This window comes from Pollicipes pollicipes, unplaced genomic scaffold, assembly GCF_011947565.3.
Source record: "Pollicipes pollicipes isolate AB1234 unplaced genomic scaffold, Ppol_2.1 Scaffold_4295;HRSCAF=5057_pilon_pilon_pilon, whole genome shotgun sequence".
NCBI classification, from domain to species: domain Eukaryota; kingdom Metazoa; phylum Arthropoda; class Thecostraca; order Pollicipedomorpha; family Pollicipedidae; genus Pollicipes; species Pollicipes pollicipes.
This window is the reverse complement of record NW_023596461.1, coordinates 8068294-8088361: the sequence shown is the minus strand read 5'-3', so window position 1 is coordinate 8088361 and position 20068 is coordinate 8068294. Positions and strand designations below refer to the sequence as shown.

The following is a 20068-nucleotide window of genomic DNA, read 5'->3' as shown; positions in this document are numbered from 1 at the left end:
CAATATCATCCCACATTCCGTGCTCCGACGGTCTTGTCCAATGTCGTCCCACACGGACCCCGACACAGCTCTGCCAGGCCCAACCGTACACCACGCAGCACATGCTCTTGATCGCCAGGGCCTGGTGGAATCCTGGCATTAAACATGGCTTCGACCTCGTTTTATGCAGTGGGCCGACGGTGGAGGACACTCCCTGTGACCGGGTCAGCCGCCGGTGAGAGCTCGGGGCACCTCACCGGCACACCGACGGCGCACTGACGGCAGCCGGTCCGACGTCACTCGCCAGCGACGGCCGGTTGAAAACATCTAATGACGCCGGATCAGTTACAGGCAATGAAGGTGTCCACTGACGCCGGGCCACAGTCAACAAGGCAGAAATTTAATATCAGGCGTGAAAAAGGACTAAATCCGCCATTTCGCGCAGTCATACTGAACCCACTCCAAACCAATATGATGAAACTGGCTCGGATATCAGCTGGAGGCATCTAATTTCACACACGCGACAGTGGATGACGCAACCCCAGCCAGCGCAATTAGCCATACATCCTGGTGCCGACCTAGTTCAGAGACCAAATCAGTGCAGGAAATTACATCTCTGCCTTCGCTCTGCAAAGCCCTTGTCCCACATTAATCGCAAGCTGGATTTATCGATCATACCAGGGATCACAGCGATTTAGCAACACTGAAGATAAAACATTTCTCGCAAACGTGTGCACCGTGTAAGTGTACATGCGCATATACTAGTTGCTATTATTATCACTATAATAGTACTATTTTGATAAATAAGACTGTGGTAATAGCCTTATTCCTCGGAGAAAAACTCCCCAGAAGAATGGAGATACAGTTGGATGAATATTTTGACAACGTGTCTTTAGCGAAACAATCACTTCTGTTATTGTTTCGACAAAGGCATGTTGCCGAAATATTAACTTAACTATATTTCCATTCTCCTGGTTTTTCTCCGAGGAATACGGTTATGTATTACTACTGTCTTATCTATGTGAGTAATGTTCCTCGCTAATGCATTGAACAACTTACTATTACTATTTTATAAATGATTAGGTTTTTAAAGGTTTTTGACTTTCTTATTTGATCAACGGCCTGTTACACGCCATGCTGTGTTCTATTCAGATTTTGGGGAACCAATTAAACATTGATTCACGACTCTTGATCGATTCAGATCTGATTCAAACCGGGATCTTAGTTGCTGTGAGGCGACTTTCTGTCGATTGGCATCTCAGCTCAATGATTCAGTGCTGCTTTACATTATCACCTCGATGTGTGCATCGATTCAGCGTTGATTTATTGCACATGCAATGCTTGAGTGCTATCTAAGTGATTATTTGTAAATCATTTGTTCACAGCCAAGGTAGGGTAATTATGCTTCGCACTGGTCATTGCGATTGTGTACAAATTTTTTTCCTTAAAAATCAAACAATTGAATCGATATACTTGCCCTTCACGTTACTTTGCTTGATTCAGATAGCTCTGTGTAGGAGAGACCATAATTCGACCCATTTAGCACACCTAATTTGCATGCGAAGGAGCCGATTTACTTGAGACTTTTCAAAAACTGACGTGATTCGTGAATCATTAACAGATTCATCTTAAACCAAGCACAGGGCTGGTCAGGGGCGGATCTAGCCTGGAGTTGTTTTTTTTTGGGGGGGGGGGGGGCAACCGTTCGTCGCCAGCTGGCTGGTGTGGGATCCGAGTTCCAGTGCATGGTGCCTCTCGCGAGTACCTAGTAGGGACACCATTCAAGCACCGAAATGCTTTTGAATCTTCTATATACAGTATGCATGTTTACAAAGCTCGCAACACTCATTTTGAGGTATTATTTTGCTATTATGTATTTGCTATTATGTAGGTTATTATTTTAAGGTACATCTTTTGAGGTAAGTAGACGAAACTTTTAGGACGTTCTGGTAATTTTTTAGGTGGCCAAAACATGCTCTCAGAGTTTTTTGAGGGGACCATGACCCCGTCCCCTCCCCCTCCCCCAGGATCCGCCTATGGGACTGGTCACGCGATCCGACAACACGCGCCATGGTGGCACGGGTAGGACCTGAGACCACTCAGCGACCATTACGGGCTCAGGACATCTTGGAAAGTCCTACATCACATACCAAACACAATGAGACTCCCTCGCGACCGAGTCCCATCAGGGCATGGCGCAAGGACAGGTCAACTAAGCGGCCTCCTTCGTGCCCGACGACCAGCAGGCGACGGGCGACCGCCCGGCTGGCGACGCGGCGGCAAGGTGCACCCGATCAGGCGCAGATGTGGCTGGCAGCCGGTCGATGATTGCCTCAGGTCCAACAACGGGCCTTCCGGCAAATTAAGTGCAAGACCTCCCAAACTGTTAGAAACGTAGCACGTGTTCATGTGTGTGAAGATGAATGAGCTGTACCGGCCGTCTCATAGCTTTCCGTGCCAACACGAGCATAATGAGGCGCAACCTCGGCTCCATGGCTTCAAGTCCAGTAAGGAAACCTCCTTCAGGCTAGGTGCCCGACTGGCCAAAACGGCACAAACGTAGCACGTCCGCTCCTCCCTATTATTTTGCTTTCGGAACTGAAATTAAGGAGCTTCTTTGTCGAAGCAGTCTGAGCGACAGGCTGCCACGCGGCCGGGAACCACATCAGGTACAGGGGGGAGGGGATTTCCCTACAGGCTAGATGCAAAACCGACCAAAACAGCACAAACATGGCACGTGTGCACGCATGTGACATACTGAGACATTGCTTCGAACATTCTATAAATTTGGTGATTTAATACTGCCTTGTACAATCTACGATTTCGATGGCTTGCCACCGGCCGGTCGAAAATTGCTAAGTGCAGCAACGGACCTCTCGGTAAATTGGATGCAAAACCATCTAACTTGGTACAAACGTAGTCCGCGTGCGTGTATATTTAAATAATAGAGCTGTAATTGACCTAACTCATCTCTTACCGAGCCCAAAACACGATCATGAGACGCAACTTTGGTTGGATTGCTCCAAGTCCAGTAAGGGACTCCCTGCAGGTTAGATGCAAGACCGGATAAGACGGCACAAACGTGGTGCGCGTGGCTTTTGGAGACATGTGTCGACCATTCTGCCACTTTGATGATAGAACATGCCACTGGCCAGGCCATTCAGCATAAAGCTGTCTGTTTGCGCCTCGGACAACCTCGCCCATGAACAATAAACAAGACCTTTTTCCGGCGATCACATCGAACATTCTTGCTAAAATTTTTCCGTTGGACTGCACCCAACTCTAAACTCGTTTCAAACCGCGATTCCCCATTGGCTTGAAATGGGAGGCTTTTGTGGAATGGTCATGTCGGGCCCTGAAAACATTGATCGTTGACGTCGGGAAAGCCAAGTGAAACGGTTGAAATGCGGAGGGAACTCAGATGTTAGTGCAGGTTAGGTCAACCTTATAGTCCGAGCCCTCCCCAAACTTATTTTGAAAAATGTCACTCCTGCTAGCCGCCGAGCTCGAGTGTCAGCTAGCGGTGACCTTGGCCGAGCGTGCCGTCCGGATGGGCGGAGCCCCGACGGGGAGGCGCAGGGGGCCGGAAAGGCCTCCCCAACCACTTCTGAGAAGACCGGGCGTGGCAAGGAGGGGATGGCTTCTATCCAACTCAGTTAGTGCTAGAGGCGGTGATGACATCTGAGTGTGTGGTAAAGGGAAGACGGCTTTCTCGAACGACCTACAGGGCTTTATCTTGCAATGAGAGTTCGCAGGTTGAGCCGTAACAATTCTGGAACTCTCCGCCCGGTCGAAACCACCGCCGTGTTTCACCCCGGATTTGATTTTCCCCGGCCCGGATTCACCCCGGCCGCGTTACTGGCCGCGCGGCGATCCTCCACCGGGCGGCCGCCTGTCACTCAAAGCACTTTTAAATGGAGACATGGCAATTTCATTCCAGAAAGCGATGGGATGCTCGAAACATGTCTCCATATCGCGCATGCGTACACACGCGCGTCGCTTGTGCCGTTTTGGCTGTTTTTGCATCTGGCCCGCACGGAGGTCTCTTACTGAACTTGGAGCGATCCAGCCGAAGTTGCGCCTCATAATGCGTAAGTTGGGACCCGAAAGCGATGACACGGTCCTTACAGCTCTGGTATATGCATATACTGAACCATGCTACGTTTGTGACGGGTTGGGCGGCCTTGCACCTAATTTGCCGGAGGGTCCGTTGTTGGGCTTCAGGCAATCATCGACCAGCTGGTCGCCAGCCACCGAGGCCGCTTGTACAATGGGTTGTTGAATCACCAAATTAAAAGAATGGTCGACACATGCCACCATGTGTCACATGTGTGCACGTGTGCCAAATTTGTGCCGTGTTGGCCGGTCTGGCACCTAGCCTGAAGGAAGATCTTTCACTGGACTTATAGCAATGAGGCACGGAAAGCGATGACACGGCAGATACAGCTTGGTCATTTTCACACACCTGAACGCGTGCAACGTTTGTATCAGTTTGGGTGGTTTTGCACCTAATTTGCGACGACATCCGTTGTTGGGCTTGAGGCGATTTTCAGCTGGTCAGCCGGCATACGTCCACACCGTTTTTACAACGGCAAGCTTAACCGCCAAGGCCATATCAAGATCGATACGTGTCTCCATGTGTGGCATGCGCGCACACGTACCATATTTGTACTGTTTTGGTCGATCTGGCATCTTGCCTGCAGGGAGGTCCCGTACTGGGCTTGAAGTAATCCAGCCGAAGTGGCGCTTCGTCCTCCGTGAAAATGGACCTGAAAGCGATCAGTCGGTCGTTACAGCTCTGTTATTTCAACATAAATTCACGCGTGGGAGGTCCGCTGTTGGACTAGAGACAACCCTCAACCGGCCGGCCGCCAGCCGCTTCCGCGCCCGCTCGGGCGCACCTTGCTGTCACTCTCCGGCCGGCCGCCGCCCGCCACCTAATGATGGTCGCCGGGCGCGAAGGTCCCTGAACAGACCTATGCTCCAGGTGCTTGTGGGGCTTCGACTCAAGTTTTCAGAGGATACCTTGAAAGAAAGGGTTGACAGTGAATACCGTTCTAAGCCACTCGCTCCTGTAGAAATGGGAAGCACCGGCCAAAGCCTCGGTAAATATTTGACGTCATTTGAGCTGCTCACCGCCTGCTCATTCGGCTCGTTGTACCGCAGTGCGGGGGCACCCGTCGAGCAGCCAGCGCCATCTATTGGTAGTCATTTGAAGTACAGGATGGCTTCCCCGTCGCATGTCCGAGAAACGGCTGGCAGATTATGCTTTTGAGGCATACAGGCAACAAAATGTGGTACACCAACGCGATTTATGTGCCATCATTCTTCCCAGGCGTTTTCTCTCCACGCTGCAATTATTTCAATCAATTCTGGCCACGCCTTGGATCCACTGGACGGCGGCCGTTTTTATCACGGCCTCGTGCTGTCCGTACCGCTGCGGGTGACTGCAAAGCGCGAGCATTTTCCTGCCGCGTGACATCCGTTGCAGTTGCACAAGTTCGCGTCGCCTTCTTGCAACATTTTCTTTTCGATCTGGCAATAATAAGACTACTAATTTTTTTGTTAGACCATTCCCTTATCCATTTTGCCCCACTGGCGCTGGTAAACGGACCAAAACTTCGCGCAGTGGCACGTCTTCTGGCAAATGACTTATCTTTCCTTAGCATGGATACCTGTGGTCTCATCTAGTTTCCGGCAGTTGAACAATGGGACGATATGTACGAAATACCGAACACGTCACCCTCAACATTTAAGCCGTTGAGGTCTCACGTTCAGACACACTTCCCCTTCCATGAATACCCGGTCATTTGAACCTTCCCTGAATAACTGGCCACTTGGGAGAAGATGTATTTCATACACTTGTAAAACATGAAACTTTGCGAAACATATCGAGGTACGGATCCTTGCCACGGCTACGAACAGCAGATGTCTTTTTGTACACGAGCCAACAGTAAAAGATGTACACGTCTCAGCATTGACCCAACGTCAGAGAATCCGCGCTGCAATCACAGAAGTCACAGAGGCTTGGGCTGGCCGCCAGCCCAGAGTCATCCATTCAATCGCAAGCGGTCGACACTGGCAGCCAGCCGAGTCATCCATTCAATCGTAAGCGATCACCACTCAACCACTGGCCGGGCCCTCGGCAGTGGCGCGGCTACTGTTTGCCGGACGAGCCGAAGCCGCCGTCGCCGCGCTCCGTCTGGTCGAGCTCCTGCACCTCCTCGATGTCCGGGTAGAAGATGCGCTCGAGAATCAGCTGCGCCACGCGGTCGCCGCGCTTCACGGCCAGCTCCTCGCGGCCGTGGTTGAACATGACGACGCCCACGTTGCCGCGGTAGTCGCGGTCGATCACGCCGGCGCCGATGTCGATGTGCTGCTTCCAGGCGAGGCCGGAGCGTGGCGCCACGCGGCCGTAGCAGCCGGCGGGCAGCTGCACCTGGATGTCGGTCTTGACCAGCGCCTTGCCCTGGGCAGGCACCACGCAGTCGTGCGCGCTGTACAGGTCGTAGCCGGCCGCGTCCTGCGAGCCGCGCTTGGGCAGGATGGCGTGCGGCGAGAGGCGCACGCAGCGCAGCACGGTCCGGGCCGGGCTGCCCATCTCGCTGGGTGAGGAGTGCGGTGAGCGGGTCGTGTGGTCACTGCGCATGTTCTGGTCCAGCTCGGTCAGCGGCATACCTGCCCAGCACAGGCAAAGTGCATCAAATGCATAGGTGCCTCCACACACGCAACAGCCATCTTTGCAGTTGGGCATGCATTGAGATGGAGTGAGCTCCACACTTCAGAGTGAGGAAGATTTACCACCTAACTTTGTCAAACCCCAATATATGGATATTACACAATGAATAAGCTTACCAGTTTCAGCACAGTGCCCAAAATACAATGCAATGTGCACCAGACTTTGGATGTTGTGTCTGGTCATTAACCATGTCAATGACTCCAAGGCTACCAAAAAGTGGGGGTCAAAATCCTCAAAATCTGGTGGCAAGTTCCAGCCTCCCCTTGCAGAACTGGGAATTAATAAAAACTCTACCTCACTGATGCTATGCAAACCCATAGTCAGGACCATATAACCTCCAAATGCTACCAAGCATCTAACTTCTTTTCTAAAAAAACAACATCCTCACCTCACTGGTGTTTTTTAATCCTAACTCTTTTAATAACTGACAGCTAGAGCTCATTTTTGTGGGCATAGGAAGCAAGTGAGGTCTTCATGGATTGGATATCATCAAGGCATCCAGGGTAGAAGCAAAGCTATCAAGGAACAGGGAAGACCCACCATTCTAATAGTGATTTCATCCTGCACCACTCATAAAAATGAACATAACAAAGACTGATTCCTCTTCTGCATTCATCTCTACATTCCTAACCTCTTCCCCCCCCCCCCCCCAGCTTCCAGCTGGTGGTGCTGCACTGGTCCAGGACTACTTTGTTTCAAACATGTAGCACTCACTATAAAGGTGGCCAAAACCACATCCTGAAAATGGTGTGATTGATCAGGTCCTAGCAGAGGAGTAAGTCACTTTGTGGTCTATGGTCAAAAAAGGCTTTACAACTTCCTCACACCATCCTGCCTGTCTAGATTCTGATCAATACCTGCCTACCTACCTACTACCCATGGAAGTGGATTCACAAACTAAGAGGGGCCAAACAGGGAAAAATGGCTTAACCTACCCTTAAAATGAATAGAATATGCCATCTTCAAAGCTACAACTCACATTTTGATCAGGGGGCTGGAGCTCCCTGACTGACGATGAAACTAAACACAATGCCTGGTCCATCAACACCGCAGGAGTACGACCGCTTTTAGGACCAGTACCAGGACCTGGTATGTAGGTGCTCACCTCTCAACTGAGGGACAACAAAATTATTTTAAATTTATCACCGAGATGTGATGAAATACGGGTGACGCAACACTGCAATCTCAGTGATATGTCCAACGGATGGAGAAGAACAGGGACGTCGCTGCCGAGCTGAAATTGGGGATCTATTTCTTCCCGCCAAATTGCGCTGCGCGGCTGCGGACTTTCGATATCCTATGACGTCACTCATTCGATCCTGAGATCTTCATTTGCCACTTATTTGCACCATACACATTTGCCACTTATTCCTACCATTCTGGTGCTCTTACCAGCTATCAGTGAACATTGCATTAGAAAGTACAGGCCAAAGGAAAGCTGATTTCAAGCTTTATCTAAATCAGTAGCCGAACATTACTTTAATCAACGCATATGCGTGCAAAGACGGGTAAGAGATAAAAACAGAAGGAAGAAGGCGGGACGCAAATAGCTGCCATGAGATTGATAGTACCAAGGGATATCCAGAACACAACGCTGTGAAAATCCGAGCGAAAGAAGATTAATTGCGCACGAAAGCTGTTCCAAATATGTCACCAGTCAATTGTCAGGCGCGTGATAAGCAAATGACGTAACATTCACCGGACTTAAGATGCTGTACCCGGTTTATAGACGGCCTTGATCATATTAACACAAAAAGGCCATGTAACTCACTAAAACAATTATTCAAGACTAGCTAATGTCTAGCTGTGAAGCGTCGAACCAATTAGCACTCACTTAAAAGGCCTTACCCGGTACCTTACCAGATCCATCCATGCTCCATCGGTTGCACACTGCAGCTGAAGATTCCAGTTACAATATTAGGCCTTCAAGGCTTACGTTCGTTTATCAATGGAATTATATCGAAATTTATTCAAAAATGCGGACATCGGACTCAGACAGTCATGCCCACGCTGAGAACTAGACAATGCGCTAATCGCTAATCGATACGAGCTCAATTCTATTCGTATTATGGCGCTACTGTTCCAAAAAATGCGCATATGCTAATTGTTGTGTCCTTTTTGGAACGCGTGGGCGAGACCATATATAGACTTATACTGCCCGTCTGTCATTCACCGGAGAGGTTGGTATTTAATATTTGCTGCATTCGAAGTGCTTGGCTGGATTACAATTCCTAAATTTGGCTCGTTGGATGTACATTCAAGTACAAATATTGATTATCTCGGTCCCATGCCGCAAGCAAATATACGCGTTACGTCGAATACGTTGGTTGTATCAGCTGCATTGTGGCATTATTTCCAGTGTGTTTAGGTGTGCTGTAAGTTTCAATGCTTAGGGTTTAATGACATTCATCACTAACTTTATTTCATGGGGTTACAGGGGATGGTTTTATGGAATTGTGTTTCATATGTAATGTCCAGTTTAAGATACTCCAAAAAGTCCTGCAAAACGATTTGGCAATTCAGCTAAATATGGCCAGGCCTGGGTCTAGCACACAATAATAATGTTCAGCTCACTGATGTCACATAATCATCTGGCCTAGTGGGTTGGTTTTTGTAGGCTGGCCTTGGTTGTATGCCAAGTTTAACAATTTATGTGATAGCTTCTGGAGCACAAGATAGATTCAAGACTGGAAGTGTGTATGTCTTAATAATTTGAAATTATCAGCATCAAAAGCTGCACATGGTTTATGTTGAATTTTGTGATTCTTCAGTCAGTCAGCAAAAAGTACACCTCGCATGAAATATTCCCTGCCTACCCATCAGCAAAATTATGTTGACAATCTCAGTGCATACACCGTGTAATCTGGGCACCCAGTAATTTTGGTGCATAGCCCACCCAGATTTACAGCACATGGGCTCCATATCAACATCCAGATCTTTCAAAATCCAGATTACATTTCATCAGTATAAATCTGTGCCTGACTTCTAGCCATTACCCAGTTGCCTAACTAATTGCTCATCTGGCATAGTGTCAGGACTTACTTGCTTCAGCTATGGCTAGCAAATTTATGCGTTTTTAGAAGTGCTGTCTGTGCAGAAAATCACTCAAGCACCATTTATAATAGTTCTGTCCATGTACACTTGTAATGAGACCAGTGCATACTTCCTTCTGGGCTCCTCTTCTTCCTGACCAAATAGTTCCTCAATCTATGAAACAAGGAACCCTAGCAGGTGTATGAATGGAGATAAAGTCTGACAAAATTGCAGTGATGCAAAGGTAATGTCAAGCAAAGCACCCTTAACTACTTTCAAGCAAACATAAGTTGAAAATAGAGCACAATTTGGGCTGATCTAAGCTTGGCACATTTATTATCCAGGTTCAGCATATTACTGTTATGTAAGTATTCAGTGAGATGGGTAGCTTTAGGCATACTGGTATCACAGCACAAATTTTGATGAAGGATGACATCTTAAGAGTTTATGTCACCAATGTCAACAAGAATATAGCAAAATTGTATGATGCTATCCTGATGACTGAAAATGATGGGTATGATGCTTCTAGAAAGAACAATTATAATAACATACATATAGTAGACCATGTCTAAACATATGAAGGACCACACAGACACCAGGGTTACTGAGCACCAAGATGTGAAGGTGAAGACTGTTGCCTAACCAAATAAGCATGATGGTTTTATGTAAAATGATATGATGTACAATGCAAGTGAGATGTGCTTTGTATGTGCTGTTTCTGTTGCTGCACTGGAATTTTTGCAACTGATCAGATCAGACATCTTGCAACAAGCAATGTGTGGCATGGATTGTACTCTTAGAGCCTCAAGGTCTTTGCAAATGGACATTTATAGTAGTTATGATGCAATATTTTGGGTCAAAAATGGAGTATGTAACAATGGAAATGATGGACTGATGTGTAGCAGGTGGGTCCGGGACTCACACTGTTTGTGCATATTCAGCTCATCTAGACCATGGGACATTTTGTTACAAAAAGGATGGCAATGGAACATTTTATATTTCCTTAGCATTTTTAGATGCATGATAAAAATAGGTGCATGTGTTCAGTATCTTCTACTGATGTCTGCCCTTTCAACTTTTCTGTGAGAAACTTGATGCTGATGGCCTGAGCAAAACCTAACAATGTTCTCTCCAGCATAGAGGAGGAAGTAAAAAAGTCCATAAGAGAAATAGTACAAGAGAGATAGAAGAGCTTGGGATAAAATTGGGATGGACTGAGCTTCTGCCTAACTCAACCTGACCTTGTCTTAACCAAGCCATATGCCCGCATGACTTCTTGCCAGGCAGCATAGTTATCAATATTAATGTTTGGAGTTGATGCTGTTAACTAGCTCAAACAAATTTAACATAACTTATCCCAACCCAACTTAACTGGAACCAAATAAAGGAAACTGGCTCATCAAAGCCAACTTAATACATAATGGAGATGGGAAGACCTACCCATATGCCGTAGCCTCTACACCTGGCTAGCTCTCACACAGCATGTATTTTATGATGCAATTGCTTCATTCCATGCTATCTTGAACAAGACCTAACAGCAAAATTAAGTATGACTCCTAGCTGGATTAATCAGTTAAGCACTTGACTTTGAGTCTTGTTGACTATGATCCCAAGTTTGCATTTTAGTTTGGTCTGACACAGATCCATATACCCTGTTCCATGTGAAAATGAGACTCTGACACAATGCCTTTAGGCATGCCTGCCAACATTGAATCTGTGCCTTTTTTGGCCAAACAGTATTGTAAATGATGTGTGCCCTAGACATGCATCAACATTATCAGAATAATATTTGATCATGGTGTTCCAGACAATAATCTGACTGGATAATCTGACTGGATTTGTCTGCATCATCTGGCAGATCTCGGAGCTGGTCAGATTGTGAATTGTACTGTTAAGCACTCATCTGTGCTGCTGTTTAGCACGCTAATGGTGAAAATTACCCAAGCTTGTATACCACTGCCGCACAGCACTTCCTTCCCCCCGCATTTTGCCAATGACCACGGCATGGCTGCTGAAGTATCGTAAATAGCCCGGGCACACAGCCCACATTGCCCGTTCCAATTCAAGAGGCCTGAAGCTGGGTCATTTGCCATCCTTTGCTGCATCACCTGTCATCTGAACAGTTGGCCTGCATATGACGTCACGCCCGCCTGGCTGTGGGTGCACCGAGCTGTGAGCGGCGCCAACGTGTTCCTACAGATGGCGCCCCGCCGAGCTGTGAGCGGCGCCGACGTGTTGCGACAGATGGCGCCCCGCTGAGCTGTGAGCGGCGCCGACGTGTTGCGACAGATGGCGCCCTGCTGAGCTGTGAGCGGCGCCGACGTGTTCCGACAGATGGCGCCCCGCTGAGCTGTGAGCGGCGCCGACGTGTTCCGACGGATGGCGCCCCGCTAAGCTGTGGACGGCGCCGACGTGTTCTGCAAATTGGCTCCCCACTGAGCTCAGAGCGACACCGGCGTGTTCCGACAGATGGCGCTCCGCTGAGATGCGTCTGCATGACTCAGGCGGACAGCATGCAGTGTCGCAGGGTACGCTCGATCCTGCAGCTCTTCCTGCTGGCCACGCTCGTCTTCACCGTGGTGTACCTGCTCAACAGCAGCCAGCCGAGCATACATACTCTCGTGACGGAGACGCACCGCCAGCTCAACAGTCTGAAGCACATCAACCTCAAGGTGGGCGCGCCGGGCCCACCCCCCGCCCTCACCCCGCGTACCGTCACGTGACTAGCGCGTGATGTCGTCAGGAGCTTCGCGTGCCGAGTGACGATGGGTGGTGGTGCCGTGAGACGATTATGGGAGTGGCCTGGTGCGGCGCTGATGTGATGTCGCGTTAAGTCTTGCGTCGTCGCACGATGAGTCCTTTTGGCCGGTGGTGTGTGTGCCGCGCCACATTCCGCTGCCCCACACTGTCCATCGTCATTGACACTGCGGGGATCACTGCTGCACGGGGACGGCGCGTCCAATGTGGTGGCATTCCCGGGTCGGTGTCACTAGTACGTTCCCTGATGTGCGTTATCATGCCCGGGGACAGTATCACTCGCACGCACCCCGGTGTGCGGTGTCATGCCCGGGGGCAGTGTCACTGGCACGTTCCCTGGCGTGCGGCGTCATGTTCGGGGGCAGTGGCACTCGTGTGTTCCCTGACGTGTTGTGTCAAGCCTAGGGACAGTGGCACCCGTACGTTCCCTGACCGGCGGTGTCATGCCTGGGGCCAGTGTCACCCGTACGTTCCCGGATGTGCGGTGTCATGCCCGGGTGTAGTGTCACTCGTGTGTTCCCTGATGTGTTGTGTCAAGCCTAGGGACAGTGTCACCCGTACGTTTCCTGACGTGCGGTGTCATACCTGGCGCCAGTGTCACCCGTACGTTCCCTGATGTGCGATGTCATGCCCGGGAGTAGTGTCATTCGTACGCCCCCTGGTGTGCGGTCTCCCTGGCACGTGACGTGCCCCGATCCGGGGCGGCTGACGGTGGGCCCCGGCTCTGAGGAAGTGTACCTGAGCAGGCCCTGCTGTGGAGTCATGCGGGCGGAGGTCGGTGATGTGCCGTACCTCGAGCTGATAACGGAGCCGGCAATGTCGTGCCCCGAGTCTCGGTGTCGCTGAGGGCGTGTCGTGCCCCGGACCACGGGGCGCTGATGAGCGGCGCGGCGCCTCGGCAGGACTCGCTGCGCTCCTCTGAGCCGCGTCTGAAGGTGGACAACAAGTACCTGGTGGCGCTAGGCTTCACCCGCGCGCCGCGGCTCTACCCGGCCGACGTGTGGACCAATGTCACGCTGCCCGTCGTCGTCACAGCCGTGAGTAGCGTCGCCGTGGGCTGGCCCGGAACCGCGCGGGCACCCCGGCTGGGGCGTCGGCGGGGGAGCTACCCCGCAGGACGGCCGCCGGAGGCGGTGGCGCGTGCCGCTGTTTGTTGATGGTGGTCGCCGGGTCTGGCGTTCGGGTGTGAAAAGTTAGCTTAATGAGTTATGCGTTGGGAGTTCTTACGCGGACCTTCCATATGCCAGGATTTACCGGTTAAAGAACGTTGCCGAGCAAACATTGGTTGTATCGTCATTGTAAGCTATGCCTATGTTCCCGAGTGATCAAATGATGCCATGACAGCGTCTTTTAACCAGTACGTCGAAATATATCGAAAGTCAATAACTGTCGGCATAAGAACTCATATTGCCGAAAAATCACTAGCTCAGGCCGCTCTTGCCTGCATCAAATTAATGAACTAACAACATTGGTGATGCGCTCGTCCCGAAAGTTGTGCTTTGCTTAAAAATATTGGAGGGCAGGTGTGGTCTTAAGAGTGTAACATCACAACGGAGAGTGTTCCTGTAAGCTATTCCCTGAGAATGTAAAACTGCTGTATCAATAGATCCGAGCAAAGCGCATGCAGTCCAAACAAGATCGCAGAAGATAGCGGTGATTATATTTGCGGGTACATATAACGACATTGACTGTTTGTTGGAACGTGCTTGAGGAATAAATTAGTCGAAGCCTGTTCTGTGATACCTGTAGGACATCGTGGTGGGGGTAGTGCACTTAAGAGCGGCCTGGATATCGCGCGAAATGTATTAACAGTGGTAGACCCTGTCTGGAACCTGCTCTGCAAGACGAAGCTTCGCTACATGTGTGATGCTGTCTGCGTGTGCTCCCCACGCGTGCCAGGGGTACGCTTACCTTATCGAACACCGTCCGATATGTTCTCGCAGCCGCCGTGTCACTTCACTGCGTGACGCTGTCCCGATTGTGGCCCTTAGGCGCGGTCGGGTCAGGGCGAGAGCGTGACCGGTTTGGTGCTGAGCGCGCGCCGCCACCAGCCCCAGCTGACCGTTATCGTGTACGACCTGGGCCTGGGCCGCTACGAGCGTCAGCAGCTGCAGGCCAGCTGCAACAGCTCTATGTGCTGGCTGCAGCCGCTCCTGTTCGCCGACTACCCGTCCCAGCTGGACGAGGCCAAGACGCGGGCCTTCGTGCCGGTGGTGATCCAGGTGAGGCGCTGACCTGGCCGTGGGCGCCGCGCGAGCTCACCGGGCGAGGTGTCGGCCGTCACTGAAGGGTGTCGGCCGTCACTGAAGGGTGTTCCTCAGCCGTCACCGGACGGTGTCGGCTCTCACCGGACGGTTTCGGCCCTCACCGGACGGTTTCGGCCTTCACCGGACGGTTTCGGCCTTCACCGGACGGTTTCGGCCTTCACTGGACGGTTTCGGCCTTCACCGGACGGTGTCGGCTCTCACCGGACGGTTTCGGCCCTCACCGGACGATTTCGGCCTTCACCGGACGGTTTCGGCCTTCACCGGACGGTTTCGGCCTTCACTGGACGGTTTCGACCGTCATTGAACTCGCCGGCCAGGCGGGACTACAAGTGATCGGCTGCGTAGATGGACTGCTGTCAGTTAGTGGTGGCTGGTGAGGCAGCGGCTCTTTTTGGGTGAATTGTGGTTGAGAACGCGCTATGTTTGTGTCGTGGTTCTTATGAATGGGGTAACCCGTGATGGATGGCCAGTCATGATATATTTTTTACAATGAGACAGCGCTTACGAGTCAGAGGTGTAGTCGTAAACTACCGTCTTCTTCATAAAAAGTGCTCAGCTTCACATAAACAGCCTGATTTTCGACATGAACAAGTAAGAAGTCCCTCGGACCGGGTGACGCCTGGTGAGCCCGGCCGGCGGCTTCACACTCGGCGGCCAGTGACGACGGCTTCCGCACACGGCGGCAGCTAGTGACAGGCTGCAGGTCTGCCCGTCAGGCGCTCACGCTGCCCTGTGTGGGAGGCTCAGCTGTCAGACGCAGGCCCGTCTGTGGTCAGGCGGCGATTGGTGCCGCTCTCCGACCGCTTGCAAGCCGAGCCCACGCGACCGGCCTGACGCCGAACCCACCGCTCCGCCGACAGGAGGTGCTGAATAAGGCCGGTGCGGTGCTGTGGCTGGATGCTGGCCGCCGCCTGCTGCCGGGCAGCCCTGTGCGGCTGGTGGAGCGCGCGCGCCAGCTGGGCGTGGTGGCCTGGCCGCTGCGGCTCCAGGAGACCGAGGACGAGCCAGCGCCCGTGCCCACCACCGCCTTCACGCACTACAAGATGTTTAACTACTTCAACGCCAACGTCGAGCAGTTCTATTTCCACAAGATGGTGTCTGATGAGTGAGTGCTGCTCGTCCGGGCCCCGACGAATGCGGCCTGTGAGAGGTCTGGCCTCCGACGGATGCGGCCTGTGAGAGGTCTGGCCTTCGACGGATGCGGACTCTGGGAGGTTCGGTCAGCGCGTGCATCTCTGATCTGCGCGTACACCTCTGATCTGCGCTTGCATCTATGATTTGCGGGTACACCTCTCCGTCTGTGCTTGCATCTCTGATCTGCGCGTACACCTCTGATCTGCGTGCACATCTCTGATCTGCGCGTACATCTCCGATCTGCGCGTGCATCTCTGATCTGCGCGAACACCTCTGATCTGCGCGTACACCTCTGATTCAGCACATCTAATTGAAGTCGCTCTGCTCTGCGTCTGTAACTAGGCGTGGGAGCTGTATGGTCACACAGTCTGGTGAAATATTACCGCGGCGATTTGTAGAGCTAGATGCTGAACACAGGTGTCTACGCTTTCGGTGCTCGGGCGATTTGCCCCGTTTTCCACCGTTTGCTACGCTTGGCACCATGCCAACCATGCACCACCATTGAGACGTTGAAGTGCTGCCGTTGTTAAACATCTTCGTAAACTGATCTCATCATTCCATGAGAATACACGGCCTGGCCGTGCTGTCCATACACCATGCGACATGGCTGACCAAGCCGCGCCGCTTCCTTAGACGTGACTGCTCATGTACCGCGGATACCGTCCGTCCACGTCGTGTGGTCAGTGTGCTCCTTGCGCCACACGACCATATTGTGACCTCACCTGAAACCATGTGACCGTCCGTGTGGCCGTCCCTACCCCATATGATCATCGTGATTTCTCCTGGACGTTGCCACTCGTGCACCTCGTGTGACTGATCATGCGCACGCCACGTGCGGTGGTCCCTGAACCACGGGTGGCGGTCCCTGAACCACCTGTAGCGGTCCCTGAACCACGTGTGGCGGGCCTCAACCACGGATGGCGGTCCCTGAACCACGTGTGGCGGTCCTGAGCCACGGGTGGCAGTCCCTGAACCTCGTGTGACCACCACATCACTGTGTAACCCCATTATTATGCGGCCGCTCCAGTATCACTTGTGACAGCTCCTGAAATCTTAACGACTCGTGACCACATCTGTACCACTGGCGACAATCTCTCCACCACTTATGACCGTCTCTGTAGCACGTGTGACAGTCTCTGCACCACTTTTGAATGGTTCTGAAGTCTGAACCACTCGTGGCTGTATTTGTATTCTATACCACTTTCGATCGCCTTTGTACCACTTGTGACCGCCCCTGTTTCAGTTGTGACCGCCCGTACCATTTGTGACCGCTGAACAGCGTGTGACCCGTGTGCCGGACAGGGCGCTGATCATCTTCAACACCGCGGACGTGCACCGACGTCTGATGCTGCCCTGGCTGCAGTGCGCCCTGCTGCCCGACTGCGTGGCGCCGACGGGCGCGCAGGCCGGCGGCTGCCGCTTCAACAAGAAGCCGCACTACCGCTACTCGGGCTGCCACGGCTACGACACGAGCGCGCTGAACGTGGCGCTGGGTCAGATGTTCCGGCCGGACGTCACGCCGTACATCCAGACGGAGCGGCTGGAGCGTGCCGAGCTGCCGGACGGCCCGCTTGACCCGGCGGCCAACGTCACCGTCACCGCCACCACAACCACGACCCGGCCCTGACCGACTGGTGGGCGGCGGGGCTGCACTGAAGCCCGACCTTGACCGACGGGTGGGCGACGGGACTGCACTGAGGTCCGGCCCTGACCGACCGGTGGGCGGCGGGGCTGCACTGAAGCCCGGCTTTGACCGACCGGTGGGCGGCAGGGCTGTGTTGAGGCCCGGCCATGACCGACGGGTGGGCGGCGGGGCTGCACAGAGGCCCAGCCCTGACCGATCGGTGGGCGGCAGGGCGACAGGGCCCGGCCTTGACCGACCGGTGGGCGGTGGCGGGACTGTACTGAGGCCCGCCCCTGACCGGCTGCCGGACCGCGGAACTGCATTTCAACACGGTCATAATGCTCCCGGCCGGAGTACAACCCTCCTTCTGCCGGTCGGGTTCAGCCCCGGATACTCCCGAAGTAACCTCAGACGGGACAGGGTGGTATCTGGGGATGCCAGCGACGGAGCGGGTCCAGATAAGGAGGCCTCGGCATCACGCGGAGATGAGCCCAGATCAGGAGGCCGCGTCCGATCGTGGGAGTGCTGTCAGGAACCGGACATTGCCGTGGTGGCTTGCCTAACACTCCCAGTGGGAGCCGACAGTGAGCGTATGTGATTGCTCGGTTGTGATTTGATTTAGCGCAATCTAGGTAGTTCATCAGTGTGACGGCGGCCAGTATTGTGAGTTCTAATGAGTCGCTGCCGGGCGTCTGTCACTTGCTTTAACGCTTGTGTGAGAGGATTGGTGAAAGTGGATTTTTAGTTCTTTGGTGGAACGTAGGTTGGATTGGTCAAGTGCGTAGCTGGTGTTGGCGTGAATGTGAGAACTTTGGGTCGTTTGAAAAGTGGCTAGTCTCGTTCATTTCAATTTCATTTGAATCCATATTTCCATGCCGTTTCGGAGCAGAATCTGAACAGAACATGGCTGATCTGTGGGAAAGCGAAAACTTAAGTCATAGTGCCTTTCCTTATGCCAAAACGAAGCGGCGCAACGGATAAAGAAAAAAAGCCTCAAGGGCGAGCGACACTTGGCAGTACATAGCTTTTTTTCTTCAAAATGTCACCGCGTGCCGTGCGATTCAGTTAAGGACATGGACATTTGCGCGGTGTGAAATTGTGTTGCCCAGTTTGCATCCTGTTGCTGGCCTAATCCGGCTCTGGAAATGAATGGGTTATGTATTCAAGACGTGTTCTGTGAAATGTATTGTTTTGAATTGTGTGCCGAACATATTTAAGACAACTGCATCGAACTTGATTATTTTTGCGTGTATTCATCAGCGCCAACAACTTCTGAATACCCTTGAACAAGGTGGTGCTAGGTTTGGCATAGATATGTGTTGGATATTCGCAGCGACTGCGATGCTGACAATAATGCACAGTGTCTGATCAAGTGTCTTCTTGAGAGGGATGTTGTCTTGAGCTGCTGGGAAGCGGGCATGTGACGAGGCAAACTTGCCGCTGAACATCTCCGTCATACGCAGCATGGTGGCCGGCGGCCCGGACGCGGGCGACAAGGACGGACAATCTGCATGACCAGTGACATTGTGTCCTGCATGGGCAACCCCGGCGGCTCTCCTGGCACTGTGGATGTCAAGGGCTACGACACTGCCGCTTGCTAGTCTCTGCGCTTTGTCTTTGGACGGTCGGCATACATTCGCCGTCACCATTTCGTCCCGCAGGAGAGGTGAGGAGTTCCCAGCGTTGTCTGGGGACGGGCCCTCGATGCCGCGGGCGCGGTCCTCGCCCTCCCCGGGACGCGCGATTTCGCGTCTGCCTGGGTCCATGCTCTGCTAGTTGGCCCCTGAAGCAGGCTTCCATGGTGTCTTAAAGGCCTCACATAACCGATGAATTTCTTGTGTGGCTTGCGCCTGTTTAGCCGTGCATCGTCATGAGTATTGCATTACGCCGCGCTTTATCAGATTTCGGATGAAGGTTAGCTTGCACCGCGTATACATGAGTGGTACAGTTTCTAACGGAGGATGGGGCCCGGCGGGATCTACGTTTCACATGAGGGGTTCGGGCTAAAACGGTCATCTGTGGGGTTATTGCGTCTAAAATTAGTTGCAGGGTTATGACATATTCATATTCAATAACCCGGGCATTCGCCCACAAACTTTAAACCACTGCAGTTCTTTATGACGTCCCAAAGTCGTCGCAATGGCTCATCGCGATATCATTTTCCGGGCGTTGGGGCGGCGGCGGAGATATTTGTCGTTCGTGCAGTGCATTGCAGGCGAGATCGGTGCTGTCTGGAAGCCATCCATAGCGCCACCCTTATCACTAGTAACGGACTGCCGGCAACCTTATCGAACATGGCGGTCGCTGTCGATTATTAGCCCACTAACGGACACGTGCTCAGACCAATGGAAGTCCACTGACGTGAATATGACCCGGCTGGTGAAAGTCCTGTGGCGGACATGTGACTGAACTGGTGACAATCCGGTGACGGACAGGTGACTGAACGGGTGCCGGACATGACTGAACTAGTGGGGGTCCAGCGACGAACGTTTGCCTGGATTTAAGAGGGTTCAGTGACGAACATTGGTCTGAACC

General features: G+C 52.3%; 2 protein-coding genes across 6 annotated transcripts; one reads left to right on the top strand and one right to left on the bottom strand.

Moving 5' to 3' along the window:
* Window positions 1–5813: 5813 nt before the first annotated feature.
* Window positions 5814–8738, bottom strand: dUTPase (Deoxyuridine triphosphatase). 5 transcript variants are annotated; one of them, XM_037219631.1, is made up of 2 exons: window positions 8574–8738; window positions 5814–6657 (listed from the first exon to the last, which is right to left on the bottom strand). In XM_037219631.1, exon 2 carries the CDS (start codon window positions 6653–6655, stop codon window positions 6137–6139), a length of 519 nt encoding a protein of 172 aa, XP_037075526.1. In that variant the 5' UTR covers window positions 6656–6657; window positions 8574–8738; the 3' UTR covers window positions 5814–6136. The 5 variants fall into 5 exon arrangements, with proteins under 5 accessions (XP_037075526.1, XP_037075522.1, XP_037075523.1 ...); XM_037219627.1 differs by having other exon boundaries at window positions 8567–8732; XM_037219628.1 differs by having other exon boundaries at window positions 8579–8730.
* A 58-nt stretch (window positions 8739–8796) lies between these two features.
* Window positions 8797–18905, top strand: LOC119096723 (uncharacterized). Its single transcript, XM_037219626.1, has 6 exons — window positions 8797–8898; window positions 12221–12423; window positions 13411–13545; window positions 14500–14730; window positions 15636–15880; window positions 17212–18905. The coding sequence occupies exons 2-6, from the start codon at window positions 12247–12249 to the stop codon at window positions 17534–17536; spliced, it is 1113 nt and encodes a 370-aa protein (XP_037075521.1). The 5' UTR covers window positions 8797–8898; window positions 12221–12246; the 3' UTR covers window positions 17537–18905.
* Window positions 18906–20068: the final 1163 nt, after the last annotated feature.

What these genes read in the sequence shown, in the direction of transcription:
- dUTPase (XM_037219627.1), bottom strand. Translation starts at nt 8,591, where the DNA reads ATGGATGGATCTGGTAAGGTACCGG. An exon ending in TGGATCTGGTAAGGTACCGG is followed by an intron (nt 6,658 to 8,566) that starts GTAAGGCCTTTT and finishes TGTGCTGGGCAG; the next exon opens with GTATGCCGCTGACCGAGCTG.
- LOC119096723 (XM_037219626.1), top strand. Translation starts at nt 12,247, where the DNA reads ATGACTCAGGCGGACAGCATGCAGTGTCGCAGGGTACGCTCGATCCTG. An exon ending in TGAAGCACATCAACCTCAAG is followed by an intron (nt 12,424 to 13,410) that starts GTGGGCGCGCCG and finishes GCGCCTCGGCAG; the next exon opens with GACTCGCTGCGCTCCTCTGA. An exon ending in CACAAGATGGTGTCTGATGA is followed by an intron (nt 15,881 to 17,211) that starts GTGAGTGCTGCT and finishes TGTGCCGGACAG; the next exon opens with GGCGCTGATCATCTTCAACA.